The sequence below is a fragment of the Pseudochaenichthys georgianus genome, chromosome 22 (genome assembly GCF_902827115.2).
Source record: "Pseudochaenichthys georgianus chromosome 22, fPseGeo1.2, whole genome shotgun sequence".
NCBI classification, from domain to species: domain Eukaryota; kingdom Metazoa; phylum Chordata; class Actinopteri; order Perciformes; family Channichthyidae; genus Pseudochaenichthys; species Pseudochaenichthys georgianus.
Window position 1 is genome coordinate 22,111,412 of NC_047524.1, and position 22,011 is coordinate 22,133,422.

General features: G+C 44.2%; 1 protein-coding gene across 4 annotated transcripts in view; it reads left to right on the top strand.

The window, feature by feature from the left end:
• myt1lb (myelin transcription factor 1-like, b) overlaps positions 1-22,011 on the top strand; it is a 117,598-nt gene that overhangs the window by 84,973 nt on the left and 10,614 nt on the right. For all 4 annotated transcript variants that reach the window (XM_034112146.1, XM_034112147.1, XM_071207254.1 and 1 more), the window contains 6 exons: positions 112-219; positions 1,159-1,319; positions 2,018-2,298; positions 13,104-13,331; positions 20,162-20,283; positions 21,458-21,526. In XM_034112146.1, coding sequence (XP_033968037.1) covers positions 112-219; positions 1,159-1,319; positions 2,018-2,298; positions 13,104-13,331; positions 20,162-20,283; positions 21,458-21,526 — 969 coding nt within the window. The remainder of the gene's footprint in view (positions 1-111; positions 220-1,158; positions 1,320-2,017; positions 2,299-13,103; positions 13,332-20,161; positions 20,284-21,457; positions 21,527-22,011) is intronic.

Here is a 22,011-nt window from a genome sequence, read left to right on the forward strand (position 1 = left end):
GGCTGACATGTACCCCACACTTTTAACAGCATGTGCTATTATGATAACATTTTCACCTATCAAAATGTTTCAAAAGTAAGTTCCATTGCTTAGGTTTCATTCTTATTTCAGTCTGTCGGGATGTCCCATCGCTGCAGCCGAGAAACTGGCCAAAGCGCAGGAGAAGCACGTGGGCTGCGACCTCCCCAAATCCAACCAGGCCTCTGACCGAGTCCTAAGGTAGTATTCCCCTTCTCGATTTGATATACATCTCATATGAAATGATAGGTTGGACGTAGCCTAAATATGGGATAGAAAACAGATAGCATAGATAAAAGTCCTTCTGCAGCCTTTGTTATTCAATCCATTGGCTCTATAGTAGGTGGTCAGGCACTAAAAGGGCATGTGTGTTTTGTGTTCAATTATACTGTCTGTATTATATCATTTATTCAGTCATGCTGGAATGTTTTGTTCTTTTTTTCCCCTTCATTTCTTGAAGCGGCGGAGATTTGAGTCCCCCCTTTTTGTTTTATGTTTACGTTCTCCTGTCCCCTGAGAATACTTCCAACAGGCTGCACGTTCATTTCTGTGCTCACTGTCGAAGGCAAACGGTTTTATTAGATCCTGACAAAATTGGCCTCATGTATCATAGCGCAGGCAGAGCTTTTTGAATGAACTGAACATCAACAGCATACAATCCTGCTTTTCATTTCTTCCTGTTCTTAGATTTGGGATATAAATGCATATCAAATGATAAGAGCACATCAGAAGTATGCCAGTATAATGAATGTGGAAATTCAATTTTGGCAGTTTTTTTATTGTCTAGGTACAAAATAAATCACTGGTAGCAGAGATATTATTATATACAGGGGAGAAAGCATCCATGAATATAGTGTAAACAATGGAGGCCCCAAACTCTTAATCATCTCAACCATCTACTAGTTTCATCCTCCATATTCCAATCCTGGAGTGTTTCCATGAAGCTCTGCTCACACCCTTGCATCTGCCCATTTATTTTGGGCAGATGCAAGTTGCATGAAGTTCCCTCTCCTTCCCCTGGGCAATCTTGAGTGCCTCAGTCCAACTTCCACCCCCTCGTCATTTATTTTCCAGGCCTATGTGCTTTGTCAAACAACTGGACTATCCACAGTATGGTTACAAGAACAATGTCTCCACCAGCACGCCGCGCTCCAACCTGGCCAAGGAGCTGGAGAAGTACTCCAAGACCAGCTTCGACTACAGTGCCTTCGACGGCAGCACCAACCACCCGGTGTACGGGAAACGGGCCATCGCACCCAAAGTTCACGGACAGAGAGACTCCTCCCCCAAAGGATATGACGGTACTGCTCTACAAAAATACAAATACAACTTTATTTTCAGAAAACATTCCCGTGTCACCTTCTTCATTTCTCCATTGGTGGATGTTATTCAGGATTGGATCAACTCATAAGTGTGCTCACCAGATTATGAAAACACCACAAGCCATAAACATTACAGGCTCACAAGAATAGTTCAAATGTTCTGATGTGGTATATTATTTTTGTTTTAGATAACAGTGTCGATTTTACGGAAGAGAAATAGGGTCACAATTATTTGAGAGCTGATCAAAAAGGATTGTTTTCACTTTCTCAGGCATTCAGGCAGAATGCAAAAAAAGGAGTGCCCCTCTAATCCTTTTCCATACAATGTAATTACTAGATCTAACAGATTTATTTTTCAAGGCTACGTTATATGCATCTATAAACTCTCAATTTAGGGCAGAGATTGTAATCATCTTCTTAAACTAGTCCAAGACATATTTTAGAATTAATACAATTTCATGTTTGCAAGGGCCAAAGATAAACAAATGTAAAAGCTAACTTTGTCATGGATATATTTTTGGATGACCGTATAAAGTCAATTAACTTACTTTTATGAATGGGAAAAAGTATGAGTGCACCTGCATTTCAAGTCACGTAAATCCATATCATGATTTTCAGTATTAATCTAAATGCATCAGCCCTCTTTTCATTTTGAATGTCTTGAATGCGACCCTCAGCCAAGCGTTACTGCAAGACGTCCAGCTCGGCCAGCAGCACCACCAGCACCTACGCCCCCAGCAGCAGCAGCAGCAGCCTGAGCTGTGGGGTGGGGGGCGCGGGAGGAGGCCGAGGGGGCGGGGGCAGCAGCGCCAGCAGCACCTGCAGCAAGAGCAGCTTCGACTTCAGTCACGACATGGAGGCCGCCCACATGGCCGCCACCGCCATCCTCAACCTGTCCACACGGTGCCGAGAGATGCCCCACGGCCTGGGGGGGAAGCTTCAGGACCTCTGCTCGCAGGTAGGAGGGGCTAGGGACAGTCATATAGTACATTCTGTAGGCCAAGTGCCAACGAAGGGAAACGAAGGCCCTGTCCTGTGTCCACATAGCGTCTTTTAGGGCCCTGGGCAGAGCCTCTTCCCAACCTTTCATAACAAAAAAATGCTCCAATCACTTTTTTAATGGATTTTATATTTAACTAAGCTTCACCACTCAAACTGACAGCCGTAGAGCATGAAGACAAGCCTTGTACCGGAATAAAAGTATAACACTCACCGACAGCAGCAACATCCAGTGTCCGTCCAGCCATCTGCTAACAAATTGGCTTTTAGGTCAGCAATTTTCTGAAAAGATGAAATATTTGAGTCTCGAAACGCTCAAATTGGCCACACAAAAATAGCGGTACGCCATCAAATAATACACTGTGTGCATGGCTCAGAAAGAGTAACTACAGTGTGGAGACACAGGCCCTGAAGTGTCATCAACAGGTGTATGCTGCTGGGTTTTAGTTCAGTTCAGTTGAAACTCTTTTTTTCAATAGGGAAAAAAGTAAAACCCTTGTTTTTACATGACTCTATATTCACTTCACCTCTGCCCTTCGCTGCAGTCACAACAAAATCCACTGACAGATTATCTCTGTGCTTCTTTCATTATACTAATACTGGCAGTGAGAACTGACAGAGATAGGCGGAGTTGAGCTGCGCACCACACACGCACACACATACACACACACACTCCCTTAAAGATCTGTTGTGCTGTGTCTCACACTCAGGGCTCAGCAAGGCAGTTTTTCATTTTCCGTTACGGGATCAGATAGGAGCGGGACCAGGCGCTGCTTGACACGGCGTGAGCCCAGTGTGTCATTTCTGAGGAGATAAGGTGGCGCTGTTTCTGTATTATCTGTGCCCAGATGCTAAGCTACAGACCAGGAAGAGAGAGCACAGCAGAAGGCTAATGCTGGCTCATTGCTAATGTTGACTGCTGGAGAATAAGGGAAGGTGGTTGGATTGAATGAGAGCAAAGAAAGCCTTTTTGGTGGGATGCTTCTTAATGTCACAGTGCAGAAAGGGAGGAGAGGAGGATACAGGAGAGGAGGAAAAAGAGGGGAGAGGAAAGGATAAAAGCCAAAAGCAACGTTCCCCCAAAGAAAAGTGGAACGGAATACACTTGGCGGGAACAAACGCCCGAGGACTTCCTCCGGTCCTAATCTCATCCCATTGTCTGTCCTTCCCCTGCTCCGGGCAGACAGGCAGGAAGCTCTCGGGGCAGGATGGGAAGATGGGAGACTTCAGAGAGTTTCTTCTTTTTCTTCTCCCTCTTTCATCTCCACACCTCACGTCGTGGCACACACTGTTCCTCTCTATGTTTGAATGAAACTTCACACACTCTTCTATTCTCGCCTCCTTGTATTTTCAACCTGTCTATCGGTCTGTTTCCCGTCGTCTCAATCTGCTGCTTGTTACATTTATTCAACCAAAATCGAATTTCCTCCGTTAAACATCAGATAATAACTGATCAAGGTCTGGAGATGAAAAACTCACTAGAATGTAATAAAGCAAGAAAAAGACTATAATAATAATAATAATAATAATAATTTCAATTTATATAGCATCTTTCACGAAACCCATGGACACTTTACAATGGGAAGTAACAAAACAAAAGGTAATAATAATCATATTAGTTGAGGCCAAAGGCCTGAGTGAACAGATGGTGTTTGAGGTTGAGGTTTTTTGAAGGTGTCCAGAGTGTCTGCATTCCTGATTGCAGAGGGCAGAGAATTCCAGAGGGTGGGGGCTGCGACACTGAAGGCTCTGTTGCCAAATGTTTTCAGCTTGGAGCGCTGGATGGAGAGCAGCCCTTTGTCAGAGGACCGCAGGTGACGAGAGGGGTTGTAGGGCTGAAGGAGGTCAGAGATGTATGGAGGGGCTAGGGAGTGGAGAGATTTGTAGGTTAGCAGGAGGAGTTTGTACTGGATGCGTGACTTGACCGGGAGCCAGTGAAGGTGGATGAGGGTAGGGGTGATGTGTTGCCAGGGCTTAGTGTGGGTGAGGAGCCTGGCTGCAGAGTTCTGGACGTACTGGAGCCTGTCCAGGGCTTTGCTGGTGACCCCGAACAGAACTCCATTGCAGTAGTCCAGACGAGAGGAGATGAAGGTATGAATGAATGTTTCTGCAACGGGGTCGGGGAGAGAGGGCCGGAGTCTGGAGATGTTTCGTAGGTGAAAGAAAGCAGTTTTGACAGTAGACCTGATGTGGGAGTTGAAGGTGAGGCTAGAGTCCAAAGTGACGCCCAGGCTGCGAACCTCAGGGGAAGGGTGGATGGAGCCGCCATCGATGGTGAGGAGCAGATCTCCAACCTTCCGGAGCAGTGTTTTTGGGGCCACAACCATGAGCTCTGTTTTGTTATTGTTGAGTTTAAGTAGATTTTTTGACATCCAGGCTTGGATGTCGCTGAGGCAGTTGACAAGTGACAGTGGGGGTAGCTGGGATGATGGATTGGTACTGATGTAGAGTTGGGTGTCATCGGCTTAGGAGTGGAAGTTGAGACCATGTCGGCGGATGATTTCACCGAGGGGGAGCATGTAGATGTTGAATAGAAGGGGGCCGAGCACTGAACCTTGCGGCACACCTTGGTTCACAGGGGCTGGGGGAGAGCTGGATTTTCCGATGGTCACAAACTGTTGCCTGTTGGAGAGGTAGGAATGGAACCAGGAGAGGGCTGTACCAGAGAGGCCAAGGTAGACGGATAGGCGGTTGAGTAGGATAGTGTGGGAGACTGTGTCGAATGCGGCGGAGATGTCCAGGAGGATGAGGATGCTGACGAGGCCTGAATCGGCGGCTATGAGGAGGTCATTGGTTATTTTAATAAGGGCCGTCTCTGTGCTGTGGTTGGATCTGAAGCCTGATTGGAAGGGTTCGTAGAGCTCATGGTCAGACATATGATGGTGGAGTTGGGCAGCAACTGCTCTTTCCATGATCTTGCTAAGAAAAGGAAGGTTGGAGATCGGCCGGAAGTTGCTGGGGTCCTCGGGGTCCAGACCAGGTTTTTTGATGATGGGGGTGACAGCTGCTATCTTGTGGACGGCGGGAACCTTGCCTGATTCCAAGGAGGAGTTGATGATTTTAACAATGGTGGAGCAGAGAATGGGTAGGCAAGTTTTTACCAGGGCAGAGGGCATGGGGTCGAGGGAGCAGGTTGTAGCCTTAGCTTTTGAGACAAGTTTGGTAACCTGTGTGGCATCCACTGGTGCAAAGGAGGAGAGACAACATTGAGGCAGGTGTTGAGTTGAGCGAACACTGACTGGAGGTGGTGTGGCATGTGGATGGGATGGGGCAGAGGCCTGGAGTTCCTGGTGGATGGAGTTGACTTTGTCCTCAAAGAAGTCAAGGAACCTGGTGCAAATGTCGGGGGCGTCTGCTGGGTTGGGGGGGTCAATTGGGCGGAGTAGGCGGTTTATGGTGGAGAAGAGCATACGGGTGTTGCTGGTCACCGATGAGTGAGGAGTAGTAGTGTGCCTTAGCTTTTGAGAGAGCGTCCTTGTAGGATTTGACATGTTCTCTATACGCCTCCAGATGGACGGTGAGGCCAGATTTTTTGTGGAGCCGCTCCAGTTGGCGGCCAGAGGCTTTCATGGCACGAAGACTGGTGGTGAACCAGGGGGCTGAGTGGGTGAAGGAGACAGTGCGAGTAATGAGGGGGGCAAGTGAGTCGGGACTAAGGGAAAGAGCAGTGTTGTACTGGGCTACCAGTCCGTCAACCGAGGTGTCAGGGGGATCGGAGGCCAGGTGACTAGCTATGAGGCTAGTTATGGCTGGTGCGCTCACTGATTTTAGGCTCCTGTAGGTGATTGTCCGCAGTACAAGCTGTCTGGGGAGGGCGATAGGCACAGTGAACAGGATGGCATGATGGTCGGAGACAGCCAGGTTGAGGCACTGCAGGTGGGATGCAGTTGTGCCAGAGGTACATACCAAATCCAGGGTGTGGCCTTTGGCATGGGTGGGATCATGGACATGCTGTTCAAAATTGAAGCAGTCCAGAAGTGCCAGGAAGTCAGAGGCAAATGTGCAACTGGGTGAGTCCACATGAATGTTAAAGTCTCCAAGAAGGAGCGTAGATTGGGACATGGAGCAGATTGAGGTGAGTAGCTCAGATAGTTCCGACAGGAAGATGGCAGAGGCTGAGGCTTTGGGGGGGCGATATATAAGAACAGCCTGGAGCTGTACAGATCCAGATAAAGTGAAGGCAAGACATTCAAGTGAGGTGGTGTTGGGTACAGGAAGCTCTTTGATCGAGATGTCTGCCCTGTATATTACAGCCAGCCCACCGCCCCGACCAGTGGAGCGGGGCTTTTGGAGGTAGACATAGCCAGGGGGTGTGGCTTGGTTGAGTAATAGAAAATCCTGTCCAGTTTGCCATGTTTCGGTTAAGCAGAGGAAATGAAGTTTATGATCAGTGATAATGTCATTGATCAGAGGTGCTTTTTTGTTCAGTGATCGAACATTCTGCAGCATGAATGTTGCATTGTTGTTTGTAGTTGTTGAGGCAGAGGGGATGAATGGGCTGATGACGTCGATACAGCTGAGAGGTCTCAGATTACAGCTATGCACGTAGGGTGTGCTCTGATGACGTCGGCGAAGTGCGACGGACCGCCTGTCTGTCTGTGTGGTGGGGATGTGATGGTCAGAGTTAACAAACTTGCGACGTGCAGCCCTATGCACATAGCGGGGACGGCGAAGGAGTCCAAATGATCGTATTGTAGTGAGGCAGTTAGGAGTGTTGTGGCCGACAAGATTCCACATTTGCAGAGCGGAATATTTCCAGAGAGCCATGTCAGCAGGCACAGCGGCACAGAGGAGCAGCGGCTAGCTACGAGCTGCTAAGCAGTGGCTAGCAATGAAATGCTAACAAGAAACTGGGTAGCAGCTGAGTTGAGGGGACAGACTGGGGATGTGGAGAAGGAAATGGAGCTCCAGAGATCCCAGGTTGAAGAGGATGGCTGGTAGCTACGCAGGAGCTAGCGGCTGAACGGCGGCTAGCAGTGACAGCGATCGTCAGCTAGCAGTGATAGCTGATCGTTGGAGAATGTGTAAGTGTAATAGGTACACAGTCGATAGATCCAGACAGTTATGATAGCTTTCAGCAGACTATTTGCAGTGGATTTGTGGTTATTAGAACACAGAAACACGCGGGAAAAAAACAGCACAGAAAACACGATTTTTGGCTACGAAGTGAAGCGGCGACAAACACGCCAGCGTCCTCACTCACGCAACATGTTGAGTGGAAAATCCAGAAGAAAATCTAAATTTGAGTTGCAGAACAATATTTCCCTTATTGCCAGTTATCTTTAAATGACCCCTTGAACTTATCTTGTGACCTCATAGCGGGGATCAACCCTCAGGTTTGGAACCAGTGGTCTGTGCAGTCCAGCAGCTCCATTCAAAGTTAGCGAAATATTATTTTAAAGGATTGTACCTGCGTTTTTTCATAGTCGATTTACTACAAATCATGAATACTACACTTAACATTAATACAACAATCACATTTCAAGCATACTATACTGTAGATTCCAGCAGATACATGTGGTACTCCAGAGAGCCAAGAATTGCTTGATAGTACGGAAGAGGATTTGGGCCACATGTGAAACCTTTTTTGGAGATCGGACCAGAAGTGAAAAAAAAATGTTTATCTTGAGAATAAAGCCAGAATACTTTTCAAAAAATTATTCACATTTTTGTTTCAAGAAATCTCAAATTCCTCACTTCAATCTCAGAATTCTGACTTTTTTCTTTGACAAAAAAACATATATTTGTCTAAAAACAGAGAAAAATAAAAGAAACAAAAACTTGTTTCCTCTAATCCTCTTCCACAAAATAGGCATCATTATTTGTCAAGTTGTTGTTGATTTGACTTCAAATGTGTCAGCTTCACAACAGAACACATAGATGACAGATTTAACAACACTTGCTTTCACCGTTCCTGGTGTAACACACATCTTTTAGGAAATGAAGCCGTCCTCCTGAAGAATCCTTGGAGAGGAGGAAGGACAGAGAGAGAGAAAAGGACAGAGAGGAACACATGTCGTGATCCTGGTTTTATTTTAAGACGTGGAATAGGTGGGCAGAAGTAATGCGGCGAGAAAACGAAAGTTACCTCTCGCGCTCTGGCCCTCTTACCAGTGTTGCCAACTCCATAGTAAGGAAAGTAGCTATTGGCTGTCCGAAAAGTCGCCAGAAGTCGCAAAATGACGTCATCGCCTAATTTGCATATCATGTAATGGCGGCTGTAGGAGAGAGCATGGTAGAGGGGAGTACAAAAAACGTTCCCAACCCTTCAAGGATCAAAACTTGAAACCACCGGAGTTAAATCTAGACGACAGTAGATCAGAAATGTCTTTGCCTTTTGAGTATGTTTTTGGGTTTTAACATGCTTCTTGATGTCAGACAGTTTGGCATAGAAATCCCCCTTACAATAAAGGCAGTATGCCCGTGTGTCATCTCCAATAAATGGCTTCAACCAGGGGCGGACTGGCCATCGGGACGTTCGGGACGAATCCCGATGGGCCGGTACTGAAGTGGGCCGGCTAGTAACCGGCAGGGCTCGACATTAAATGGCCCGCTGGCCACTATTTAGACACCCCGGGCCAGCATAACGTACTTTCCACTTGCCCGCTCGGGCCACTAAAAATATTGCTTTAAAAAAATGGCCCTGTGGTATTGGTATTCTGACTAGCAATTTAGTTAAATTGTTTCGTTTATCAACGCTACAACATAGCGTTCCGTGAGTCGGTTGTCGTTGTTGGGTGAAAAGCTGTTTGCTGCGGATTGCAGCGCGAGCAGGCTCCCGTGAGCGGGAGCACACTCCTTCACTACAGACTATCGCGCCACCTAACCATTCGCCAGAATGTTTTTAATACCAGCGGTAACCGGCCAAGCGCCGGGCAAAAAACAATCTTCAAATAAAAGAAAGTCACCGGAGGAGTTAAAGGAGAGTGACAGGGAGCATGAGAAGAAGAGGGAGAGAAAGTTTCAGCCAGCTTGATCGATGGAGTTGGCTTCTAGTGGTGCAGTGACCCGTCCTAAAACCCTTTTATAATCTATCGATTAGATTTATGATTCAAAAATTATAAAAGTAGGGTAGACATGTGGATATTATCCGGCTGAACAAAATGTGCATTTATCAAACAGGTTCGTTTTCCACAGACCTTATTTCCAGCTATTTTCCAAAACCCTGTGGAGAAATCCCATGGCTTTCTGTCGAGGGAACCAGCAGCTTACTTCCTGGTTTCAGGACGCGTCACTGGCTGCACCTCTCAATATGATGCCAATATAAACAAGGTCTTCTGTCGGCTCTGTACATCAATGCCGACCTATGCTGACAAGTAAGTGAAGAGTAGACAATATAAAGGTATTGGCGAAATGTCCCAGCACTTTAGGAGAATGAAGGTTCTAATCAAATCTATTACATATAGCCATTACATGTCTAACTCCTAATGACAGGAAGGCAGAAAGTGTATTATACCATTAATAATACTCATAATAATAGCAGACATTTGTTAACAATGACCACAATATCATTATTTTTAATAAACCAAATATGAACAATTGATGAAAATGAGGAAGAACTGATGATTCAAATGTTGTAGTACAAGTAGTAATGTAGTTAGTGCATAAATTACTATTGCAACAAATGTGTTCATTTTCTTTGGAGAATGCTCCGGGCCAGTTACAATGGTGGGGCCAGTGATAATACAAGTCTGCGGTGGGCCGGCACTACCGAAGTGGGCCGGTCGAGAGTCCCGGACTGATCCTTTATACTCATGGTTTGATTCCCACTCCTTTCTGTATTTTTGAGAATACAATTTAGACTGTGCCATGATGTTTAGCTTGTCACAGAGAGGCACACACACAGTGGACGAGGTGATTGAGTGACTGAGGCTGTGTGAGTCAAAGCAAAGGCAGTTATTTATTATAGTGTGAAAGTGAGTGAAGAAACATTTACATTTTACATTTAAATCCCGCTCAAAACCAGGACGGCTTGGCAGTTGGCGCATGCGCAATTCATTTGCAGTCTCGACGCGGGGGAGTGTGGTTGTCTCCTCTCTGCTTTGACTGCAGCAGCAGCTCTGCTGCGGCCAGGCAACTGGTGAGCGCCTGTGAGTACTATGGGAGGGAGGCGGGGCTCACGGCAGCACCCGCGGCTCGTTAACTGCAGAACAATGCGTGAGTCTCCAAACACCAGAAAAGTCCCTAATAACACTATTATAAATTGTTAGATTAATCGTTAGTCGCTTTTGACACAAATAAGTAGCCGGAGGGTTTGGAAAGCCGCCAAATTTAACGAGAAAATCGCCAAGTTGGCAACACTGCCTCTTACTCCCAGCATCTCCATGGCAACAGGGGTCAGGGGTTACAGGAGGGTTAGAGCGAGGACGGGTGATCTCTAATGAAGAAGTGGGCTGCATTCTCACATATCGTCCTCGTTAATTCGATATGAAGGGGTGGGTCATGTTAATTGGACGATGACATACAATACAACGGCTGACAGAGAGAGCCATCAGCTGAGCATATTCACCAGGACACGATGAGTGGTGGCAACACACGATGGGGCATTTGACCTTGGATCTGTTCCTACGCAACTTGACCTTTTGTTTTACAAACACTGTCTTCATTGTTCTTACTTTCTTTACTCATTTCATACTCATCTCCTGCCTCCTTCTTGCTCTTTTCTCAGCTCCTAGCCAAATCTGCAATTTCACTTTTACTGGAGTTGTAATATCGAGTGTGTGTAAGACAGAAGCAGACAACTACATCATGTATGGTATAGTTACTGTCGCCATGGCGTAACCAGACTGCATGCTCTTACTTGGAGAAGCAGCAACCACGTCATTTTCTGAAAGTGGCCGAGTGACATTAGTAGATTTTCGTTCAGTCCGTCGGAACGTTTGTCCCAAAAGTCAGGGTGTGTAAAAGCCGAACACAAACAGAGAATTGAGATCCGCAAATACAAACTGGATTAACAAAAGATGTTTGTTTATTTGTAAATGTATTATAGTATTCACACATTTTATTTGTGGAAGGTGTTTTCACATTTACATATTACACATTTACACACAGGTTGTTGATCTACTCACACATATAATATTGAGACAAATCTACCTCATAATCATGAAATCCTTTCAGGACACAGTTTTGCAGAAAGGTGCTAGTGTAAATTAAAGCTGCAATGACTGATCAAAGAATCAACAACAGAAAGTAGTAGCTTACTAGATAATGATCAATTCATTGTTAGTAGTTTTTAAATGTATAAATCAATCATCAATCGATCAAAGTTTATTTATATAGCCCACTATCAAACATTTTACATTTTGGTCCCGGCGTAAACAGACACCAAAATGACATTTCGGGGAAGCTGGGTTATTTGGGGTTATTTGGAACATGAGAGTACACAGGTACAAATGGCTGTAAAAGCTGTTTTCTGCCTCGCGAATATGATAGTATACATTTTTCCGGCTTTCCTCTGTTTTATATCATTTTATAGTCAATATATTTGGGATAATAGACTCACAAACGAGACATTTATAGACATCACCTTGGACTTTGAGAGGCTGGGATGGACATTTTTCACAATTTTATGTCATTTTAGACCAAAGAAATATAGTAATACATGGAAATATAATCAAGAGTCTTCGATTTGGAACCCCATCATTTCTCTGTTTGTCTTCCATTTTTCCAAACGCTTTAATAGGACTCTTTTCATTGTAAGATATCTACTGACCCAGCAGTAACATTGGTTTTCGGCCCTTTTTTACTTCTATTTTGTAGTCCTTGGTTCAGCCACAGCTCGTGCAGTTTTCATGCCCAGTCCAAACTCTCTCACCCCTCTATGTGTTTGAGTCAATGTGTGTCACAGAGGTTTTGGCTTAAGACACCAGGAGAATCCCCCCCGAGGGACACTGTCGGCTGAAATCAGCATTAGAGCGGCTGTCCTACTCTGCAAAGGGAGCAAGGAGAACAAGAAGGAGAGGGAAGATGAGAAAAAGGAAGTTAGAGGACACACACACGCCAACCAAAACACAAGCCTTACGGGATACGTGCCATATGTAGAAGAAAGAAAAGGCAAGCGTGCAAGGATCTATAGATACAAACCCACACTCTGTAGTGAGCCGTGTTGGATGAAGCCCACTTTGTCTCAGAACACAGCCTCTATGTTTGGGATTGCAGCAGTTCTAGTTCCAGCCACTGCTGCTCATCACTGCTCTCAACCCCACCCCTGACCCTCAGCCCTGCCCCCCTGTGATGTCCACTCACATTAGCCTCACACAACACAAAGTCACACACACACACACCCGTCTGATGCCACAGAACACAGAAGAGACCATGGAAGGAAAGAGAGAGAAAGGAAAAGGAGGGATGCACTCGTCCTTGAGCACTGATGACCTTCTACTTTTGACCCTTTTTATGAGAGACACACAACTGTACAGCGCAAGTGTCTAATCTCATCCACTGCAGACAAAAAGACGAATTGGAATATTGTTACAAGTATTTGAACTGCAGGTGTTATTGATCCCTCTTTTAAGACGTCTAAAAACTACACAAGTGAACAGATCACTGGAGGAACAGAATATTCAAGCACCTTCATGTACTTTTTAAGTATTCACCACTTTTTCAGCTACTGATCCTAGAATATGAATATGTTTGACTTCTATGTAATCAGAAACGCTCTCTCTCTCTTCTACCCACTTCTCTCCATCCTCTTACCCTTTCTCATAACCATCTCACTGAAAACCCACAACTCAACCCGCCCCAAAAACCACATCCGATTTCCAGAGTCCGGGCCTGGATGTTGATGAGAACGGTACGTTGGACCTAAGTATGAGCAAGCGTCTGTGCAGCGGCGGAGGGGACTCGGTGCTCACCCCTCTGGAGCCCATGTCACCCCAGAGGCAAGCTGCCCTGCTGGGCTCCCGCTGCTACGGCATGGGGGACGCCGCCGACTGCTGGGACCTGCCTGTAGACTACACCAAGATCAAACACATAGACGAGGACGAGAAAGAAGTAAGAGAAAGAATAAGGACAAATGTTGGAAATGTATGCTCCTGTTCAGAAAGGGGGAAATATTCGTGCCAGTCAGTATCTGCCTTTCACGGTTGAGTCACCTTAAAAATATCAATAACATGTTCTTATTTGAAGCACAGCGCATTTCCTACTCAATCCTATTCATACAAATATTAAATGTCTGATCAGTTACACACAAGCTCCTCTCTCATCAGAATGTTCCATCACATATTCAATTTCCTTTAAATGATGAAGAGTAGAATAATAAATAGAGATGACTAATAGTGTGATGCTGGGAATAATTATAAAGCAGTAGAATATGATAGTTTGTGGTTTTAAATCTGATAGACAGTACAGTTGGCATGTGTTACCTATACTGTCTGTTCCATATCTCCAACCCAAATGATTTCCCTCTGAGCCATTGACACAACACAGTGTCTCCGAGTCAAACATTTGCTGTCTGATTGTCTTCTAGGTCTCTTACCTCCCCGTCTTACTCACTGCTTGGCATCATTAGAAAGTCATATCATGTTTTTTTGAGGGGAACCTAATGAATCTGCATGTTAATTGTCAGCAGCGTGGAGGTATCTGCTCTGTGTGTATCATGCTCCCCGCATGCTTGCTTTCTGTTTTTACATCTCGCTCTTCTCCATAATAAATTATGCAAAGTAGCACCTTGGGAGGGAATCGGAATAGCTCATCTCATCAAAGAACTGCTGGAAATCAATGCACCACTGCTGGGTGCGCCTGTCGGTGTGTACAGGCACACACATGTGCTTCTGTAGGAGTGTGTGGGATATGAATATTCATACGAGCCCGTGTTTGTACCCATGTCTCGTTGGGAGTGTGTTGGCATGTGTGTGCGAGTCCCATCCCTAGCCTAGTTTCCGCATCTCTGTGCATGCATGTGTGTGTCGTCCTCCTTCCTGTCTGCCTCTCCCTTTAATTAGAGCCGCTCGCTGGCTGACCCGGCATCACAGACTCTGAGACAGCTTGAGCGCTGGATAATTTGGGCCCTATCTGGACCTGTCTCTTTATGGGCATTACTGTACATACACTGCGAGCACGGAAGGGAAGGGAAGGAAAGAGAGGATTTGCATCAAAAGCCGTCGTGCCCCAGCTCGCATGCACTGCAGACAAAGCACAGCCCCACATAACACAGCCAGCTGCGGGCTGACGCTGCACCGCAGTGCCATCTACTGACCCACCAGAGCATTACAGGATCTCCACCAGACACCTCCCTCAGTGCTCTGTTCTCACACGCACACACACTCATGCTCATTTGGCACTGAGTCATTATTTCCACCCAGGGAATCTATTTTTCCAGCTCTGGTAGACTGACAGGTGAGGCTCAATAGTCACACAGGCTCTACCATTAGCATTCAAATTGACAAGACTCCATGGTATGACAGGTGTGTGTGTGTGTGTGTGTGTGTGTGTGTGTGTGTGTGTGTGTGTGTGTGTGTGTGTGTGTGTGTGTGTGTGTGTGTGTGTGTGTGTGTGTGTGTGTGTGTGTGTGTGTGTGTGTGTGTGTGTGTGTGTGTGTGTGTGTGTGTGTGTGTGTGTGTGTGTGTGTGTGTGTGTGTGTGTGTGTGTGTGTGTGTGTGTGTGTGTGTGTGTGTGTGTGTGTGTGTGTGTGTGTGTGTGTGTGTGTGTGTGTGTGTGTGTGTGTGTGTGTGTGCGCGCGCAACACGTTCTCACTCCCATCCCGTCACATATTGACAGACGGTCAGGGCCCCTCCCCGTCGCTATATTACGTACAGGGTACCCCTTGCCCGTCAGGCTTCTACGGGCAGGGCGTCCCATAGAATTTCATTGCGGACAGCGGACCCCTTGACCGTCAGGCTTCCACGGGCAGGGCGTCCCATAGACCTTCATAGACCACATGATCAACAACGATGGCCAACCTTCGTGTGATTCTCGGTGGAAAATGTCTATTTTAAGGTTCATTTGGCCATTAAAATGCGTTTTGATGTCATTTTATGCGAGTAATGAGTTTTTATTTCTGATTATTTGTGCAGTACATGTACATGATGTTTAGTTTGCTAGTTATGACGAAAATTACTTCATGAATGTGTACACATTCATGGTTGCTAAGGTGGTTGCTATGGACGCTGCAACAGCTCCCAGACCACGTGATCAACAACAATGGCCGACCTTCGTGTTATTCTCGGTGGAAAATGCCTATTTTAAGGTTCATTTGGCCATTAAAATGCGTTTTGATGTCATTTTATGCGAGTAATGAGTTTTTATTTCTGATTATTTGTGCAGTACATGTACATGATGTTTAGTTTGCTAGTTATGACGAAGATTACTTCATAAATGCTAAGGTTTTTTTGGTGGAAATGTGTTTTTTCACAGCAAAGTCACCCTCTGTACTTGGACTTATTGGGAGAATCTAAAGGCAAGAACATCCCAAATATTAATTTAGGTCTTTATTGTAGACCTTTAGTGTTGCCGTCTGTGAGGAAAATACATGGGGCTCAGAGCCTCGTATTTTTAAAATCTTTTTTTCCTTCTAATTTGTTATTCTTTTCAAAATAACACACTGTTATTTACTCACCAATAACACACAATTATCCTTGCTTCTATTTATTGGTTTAATTCCATAATCTCGGTCTTTTTTGGTGTTCGTCAGGAACTGAATTTCAAAATAAAAATAACCGGAAACAGACGTAGGCCTATAAGGGACATTTCGAGCATCATTGCGATTGTCAACATTTTTGAGTTTAGGATGGCCGAAGACACTACACTACCCATAATCCCCAGCTATCGTTTAGGACTACAGTCCTCGTGATTACTCTTCAAGGTCTGGGATTGGATGTTGGAGTGGCAGTGCGCCAAGGTTACGCAGCGTCAAACAGCTGTTTGAAATGGAACTAAACCACGCCAGACTATCCAAAACTGGAATCGAACGCCCCCCCAGAACTACACACGCTGGCTATTGTGTTTCGCAAAATGTTCTATGGGACGTCTCTACTGAACGTTTTCGTTTTTCCCACAATTAGAAGTTGCACATTGGTGTTATCAAATGTAAAACATATAATTAATAAATGGGTGAAAATCGCTGTCCATAATGCGCAGCATCAATATATAGCATTAATATATACCCACATGACAGCTCATTGATACTTTTAATTCTACTCCACTACAATTCAGAGGTTAACCTGGTATTTTTACACTTATTTGAGTTACTTTGCAGATTCTGATTAATGATGTGAAATATAAACAACCCTTAAATCAGACTTTAGTTACACCTGAGTAAAATGAGATATTTGATAGTTGGTGCTTGAGAAGACTAAACATGTATCTGCAATTGACATTAATGGAAACAAGTAATAAAGTATATTAATTACTCGTTATTCTCTACTAATAGTTAATTAAAGACTATATATTATGGCTATTTTGCACATCCCTTTCAAGATTTTCAAAGGTTTATTGACATATCATATACACAACTACGGTGTAGTTATGCAATGAATGAAAAACTTGGGTCACAGGTCCCTCAACAGTGCATTACAAGACATCTATCAATATGTGTGTACCTCCACCATTAAACTGTCATATTCTGCACATTTCTTATTCTATCTACATACATAAGAGTATAATCCATATGTATAATATCAGTTAAAATAAGTGCTTCAACATAGTTAACATTGCAGGAAAGCAAGACCTTAATCTGTTATTTAATGTTTAAATAAAGGTTAATCCGTTTTTCTGTTTTGCACCTCCTCCTATTAATATCTTTGTACATCCTGCACTAAACTGTTTTATTGAAGAGATCACTTATAGTATCTTCTTGATTTTTTATATTCTATATTTCTATCACAGACCTTCTACTTTCCCCGTATGAAAGTATATGTACTCTTAATATTTTTTTAATCAAATATATAACACATAAAAACAATAATTCAATAACGTGCTTTAACCACTAGGCGGTGCACACAAGGTACACACAGACACTTGTATGTACAACATCTGAAGATGTGTAGTTGTATGCATGCTTTCACATAATTGTACAGCATATTGCTATACTATTTCAGACTCAGTATTTACATTCTTACATTCAAAATTCAATCCAATTCAAATCAGTAATATCTTTAAAAACTACAAGTCCTTTTATATCAGCTGTGCACCGTTATGGTGTAAATATAACCTATCTATGAATTATATCAAATGTAAAAGTCAGCCGAATTAGTGTTGATACTGCAAGGAGACGTATTGTGTGAAGAGAAATTGAAGATGTTTTTTAATTGTTGATATATTTATGATCCACGTCAAGTATTCAGTTTCGGCGGCATTTCTTCAGTTTTTCCAAAGGTCTTCTCATCAGGGCTCTCTAAATAAAGAACTACGGCAGATCTGTAATATACAATGCAGCCGAACCGTGTATTACAATGCCGTTATGTGATGACTTTCAAAGAGAAAAGCAAGAACACTCGGAATTAAGTATTATTTTATTCTTTTAAAATGTTTTCCGGATTTCATATAATATAAACACCAAATCCCAGCATGCATTGCGGCTAAAAACATCCAATCAGCGTAGCTGAGAATCTTGGGTAATCGCTCGAAATGCTACGTCTGTTTCCGGTTATTTTTATTTTGAAATTCAGTTCCTGACGAAGTAATCTTCGTCATAACTAGCAAACTAAACATCATGTACATGTACTGCACAAATAATCAGAAATGAAAAAACTCATTACTCGCATAAAATGACATCAAAACGCATTTTAATGGCCAAATGAACCTTAAAATAGGCATTTTCCACCGAGAATCACACGAAGGTTGGCCATCGTTGTTGATCACGTGGTCTATGAAGGTCTATGGGACGCCCTGCCCCTGGAAGCCTGGCGGTCAAGGGGTCCGCTGTCCGCAATGAAGGTCTATGGGACGCTCTGCCCGTAGAAGCCTGACGGGCAAGGGGTACCCTGTACGTAATATAGCGACGGGGAGGGGCCCTGACCGTCCGTCAATATGTGACGGGATGGGAGTGAAAACGTGTGTGTGTGTGTGTGTGTGTGTGTGTGTGTGTGTGTGTGTGTGTGTGTGCGCGTGCGCGCGCGTGCGTGCGTGCGTGCGTGCGTGCATTTAACAGTACTGATGCATGACTGGATGACAGTCTGTGTGGATGTGCAAGCATGGTTATGAGTGCACAGGTCAGTATAAATGCTCTCGTGTGTGTGTCTCAGCATCCAGCAGAGAGGTAAGGGTGGAGGGTGAGGCTTTACAATTAATGTAAACAATGCTTCAGGTCAACATGATGTATTGTGCAGTTCACTTTAAGTGGGAGAGAAGAAGGAGCCATTTAGCTGCTGGTTATAATGCACTGCAGTGCATGGTAGTCACTTTTAGTTTGGCTACACTTTGCAGTAGAACAAAAGTAGTTGCAGTTGAAGCTGATGAGCAGTAAATCAGCGGCTCACCACAGGCAGCACTCCCCAGGTGCACATTTGGCATAAGGCAGGTGGCGATAGAATTGCTGTCATACACAGGCTAGGGTGACTGCTAAAAGACCCTCTTCCAACACTGCATGATGAGTAGAAGGGAAGTGGGAGGTGACACAATTAGTTGTGCAGAACTCTATTCAAAGCCAACTTGTTCACACACAAAGCTTCAATTGAACATTTACAATGCAGGTAATGCATCTTTATTTACCTGTATGGTTAACTTAACGCACTGCATGTGCATTTGTGTTTGCATGGTTTTGTTAAGTTGCTGTGCCTCACTGCTTCTTTCTTTTGTGCACATGGCTGTGTTGTGTGTGTCTGTGTATATGTGTGTGTGTAGCTGAAATTACAGGCTTGACACAGGAAAGCATGGCACTCTGTAATCCTGAGATGACACCATGTTTTTCCATGTAGTAATGGCTGTTAACATGGCACAAAGTACATACATGCATAATGGCCCCCACACTGTTAAAGCACAGAACAAGCCCACAACCAGTGTATGATAGATGCCTTATTCTAAGAGCGACGTGCAGGAGAAAGTGAAAGGCTGGTTCTTTACCTTTCTTGGAGTAAAGCTTGTTTCCATTCCACAGTGATTTTTAGTTTATTAAAAGATGTTTCGATACGGACTTGGTAGCTGAACATTTACAGCACATGCTAAATGACCATAACTTCACCAGTAGTGCATTTTTAACTTTCCATTAAAGGTGAACATGCTTCAAATACCAATAATACTTTTTCAATATGGCTGTGTTCACATTCCAGATTTCTCTGTGCTTTGATGCTGTGAACCCTGTATTTTAAAAAGTTCAACTTTGTTTAAAAGCAGTTAATTAGTGTCAGACTGCTATGAAACTGCCTCCCATCCCACCGTGTGTTTCTAAAACTTGTGGGGATTTCCCAGGCTGACTGCTGCCTGACAATTGTGTGTGTGTGTGTGTGTGTGTGTGTGTGTGTGTGTGTGTGTGTGTGTGTGTGTGTGTGTGTGTGTGTGTGTGTGTGTGTGTGTGTGTGTGTGTGTGTGTGTGTGTGTGTGTGTGTGTGTGTGTGTGTGTGTGTGTGTGTGTGTGTGTGTGTGTGTGTGTGTGTGTGTGTGTGTGTGTGTGTGTGTGTGTGTGTGTTTGCGTGTGTTTGCGTGTGTGTGGAATGAGCAGACAAAGTGATAAGGAATGTGAAGGAAAAAGACTAATTATTATAAACTCAGGAAATAAGTGTCATCATGTGCTAGTTATAAAACACATTTTAAGTGATTATAACTTACTGTATTGTTGAATATATGTGATATGATTTCTGAGTGAAAAACAATCCCTTTACATCTCTCTGTTTCCCTCCTTCCCTTTTGTCTTTTCTTCCTCTCTTCCCTCTGATCCCACCCACAATCAGTCAGATGACCTGGACCCCTTTCATGACCTGCTGGAGGACCGCTCCTTCACCACAGATGTTAACATGCCCAGCCCCAAGCCTAAGTACGCCCAGTGCAAGGAGAATAAGAAGGACCTGATAACGTAAGAGCCCCTCCCACTCATCCCACTGTTCCTCCTCTCCACCTGACCCCACTCATGCTCTGCTTACCCCCCTCATATTATTCCTTTCTTTGCTTTCTGCCCTCATCTTTGCTCCCATTAGCCGCAGAGAACCACTGCCCGATGCCAACCTGAGCTGCAGGCTGGCAATAGGCCTTTATTTAACAGCTTTATCTGTCCACACTGATCTCAGACATGTTATAGCATCTACTGGTGCTGTAATTGTAGTTTCCCCCTTTTAAAAGCTTTATTTTTATAAGAAACATCACTTGTTTCATGGCCATATCAAGTTGTTGCTCTCAGGAACCTCAATATTGATCACAGACAGTGAAGCTAAACTGGAAACAATGACACAATTAAATCAGGATTGTCCTCTCCTTCCCTTTGGGCTTTTAAGTCTGTCTATCTTTCCGACGGCAGATGTCCCACACCGGGGTGTAATGGAAGTGGTCACCTGACAAGTAATTTCACCACACATGGAAGGTGTGACTTCCTGAGTCTACTTCTCTTTATTGTTTTCAGCTTACCTCGACTATGCTGTCAGACACCTGTAGGCACAATCTCTCTCTCTCTTTCTATCTTATTTGTTAGCCCTTTGAATATCCTGAAACAAGGGTATCATGAAAGAAGTGAAGACTAAATTAATTACAGATTGGATACACGCTCATTTTCAAGCTAAAGCCTGGGATAAAATGATTTCTCAATGGGCCGGGAGTAAAGCCTTCTAAGCTGATGTTATTCAGTCCTCCAGGCCCTTCCCACAGTGCAATGCAGACTAAGCATTTACTATTCAAAGTAAGGAGACTCGAACAGAATTGTTGAGTGGTGCAGAGCGAGGTGAGTCTGCAGCGACTGAATGATATCAGTCTCGAGGCTGCTGTGGCTCTTAATACATCATATTCTCCTGAACAAGCTCAACATTAAGTTATAATCGATGTTGAGACGTCCTTGTTGTTACCTACGGACACAAATACTCAGAGGGTTAACTCATTTAATTCAACTCCCTGCACTCGCATCATGGCTCTTCTTTTTCTGCATTACCTGGTTTTACGGTTGCATGTGTTTGTATACATCTGTGCGAGGTGATTTAGTGTTACAGTGGACCGGTTGACGTGTCATTCCGGAGTAACTAATGTTCCCCTGGTGTATTTCTCAGTCTCTCAGGTTGTCCTTTAGCTGATAAAAGCATTCGAAGTATGCTGGCCAACAACGCGCAAGAGCTCAAGTAAGGCTTGAGATGACTCACTGATATATGTGTGATGTGTATGTCTCGCTCATTGTGCCAAGCCTTATTAGTGTTAGTGCACCTAACGGTAGGACGGGGAACGTAAAGCACAGTATGAATGGAAACAAGAGACTGCTCAGAAATGGAGGCATGGGGATTTATTTCACAGCTTTTCATGGAATTAAGGAACCTTTTTAAGAAGGGTGATATTTTATATTATTTGTAATTGTCAACACACACTTAAAAAAACATACCAGCAATGTAATGAGTAACCGAAACACACAAACCCAGACACACACATTTTTCTAAATATCACAAATTGTACAAAAAAGGGTCAAAATTGTGTGTGAGTCTATTCTGATTTCAGGACATACATCTCTAAAACAAGTCATACATATATAGTTTAATTTATGAATACAAAATAATACTAAAGAATGTCCTAAACAAAAGGAAATGCAATTGTTGGGGACTATGTTCACCCGCGG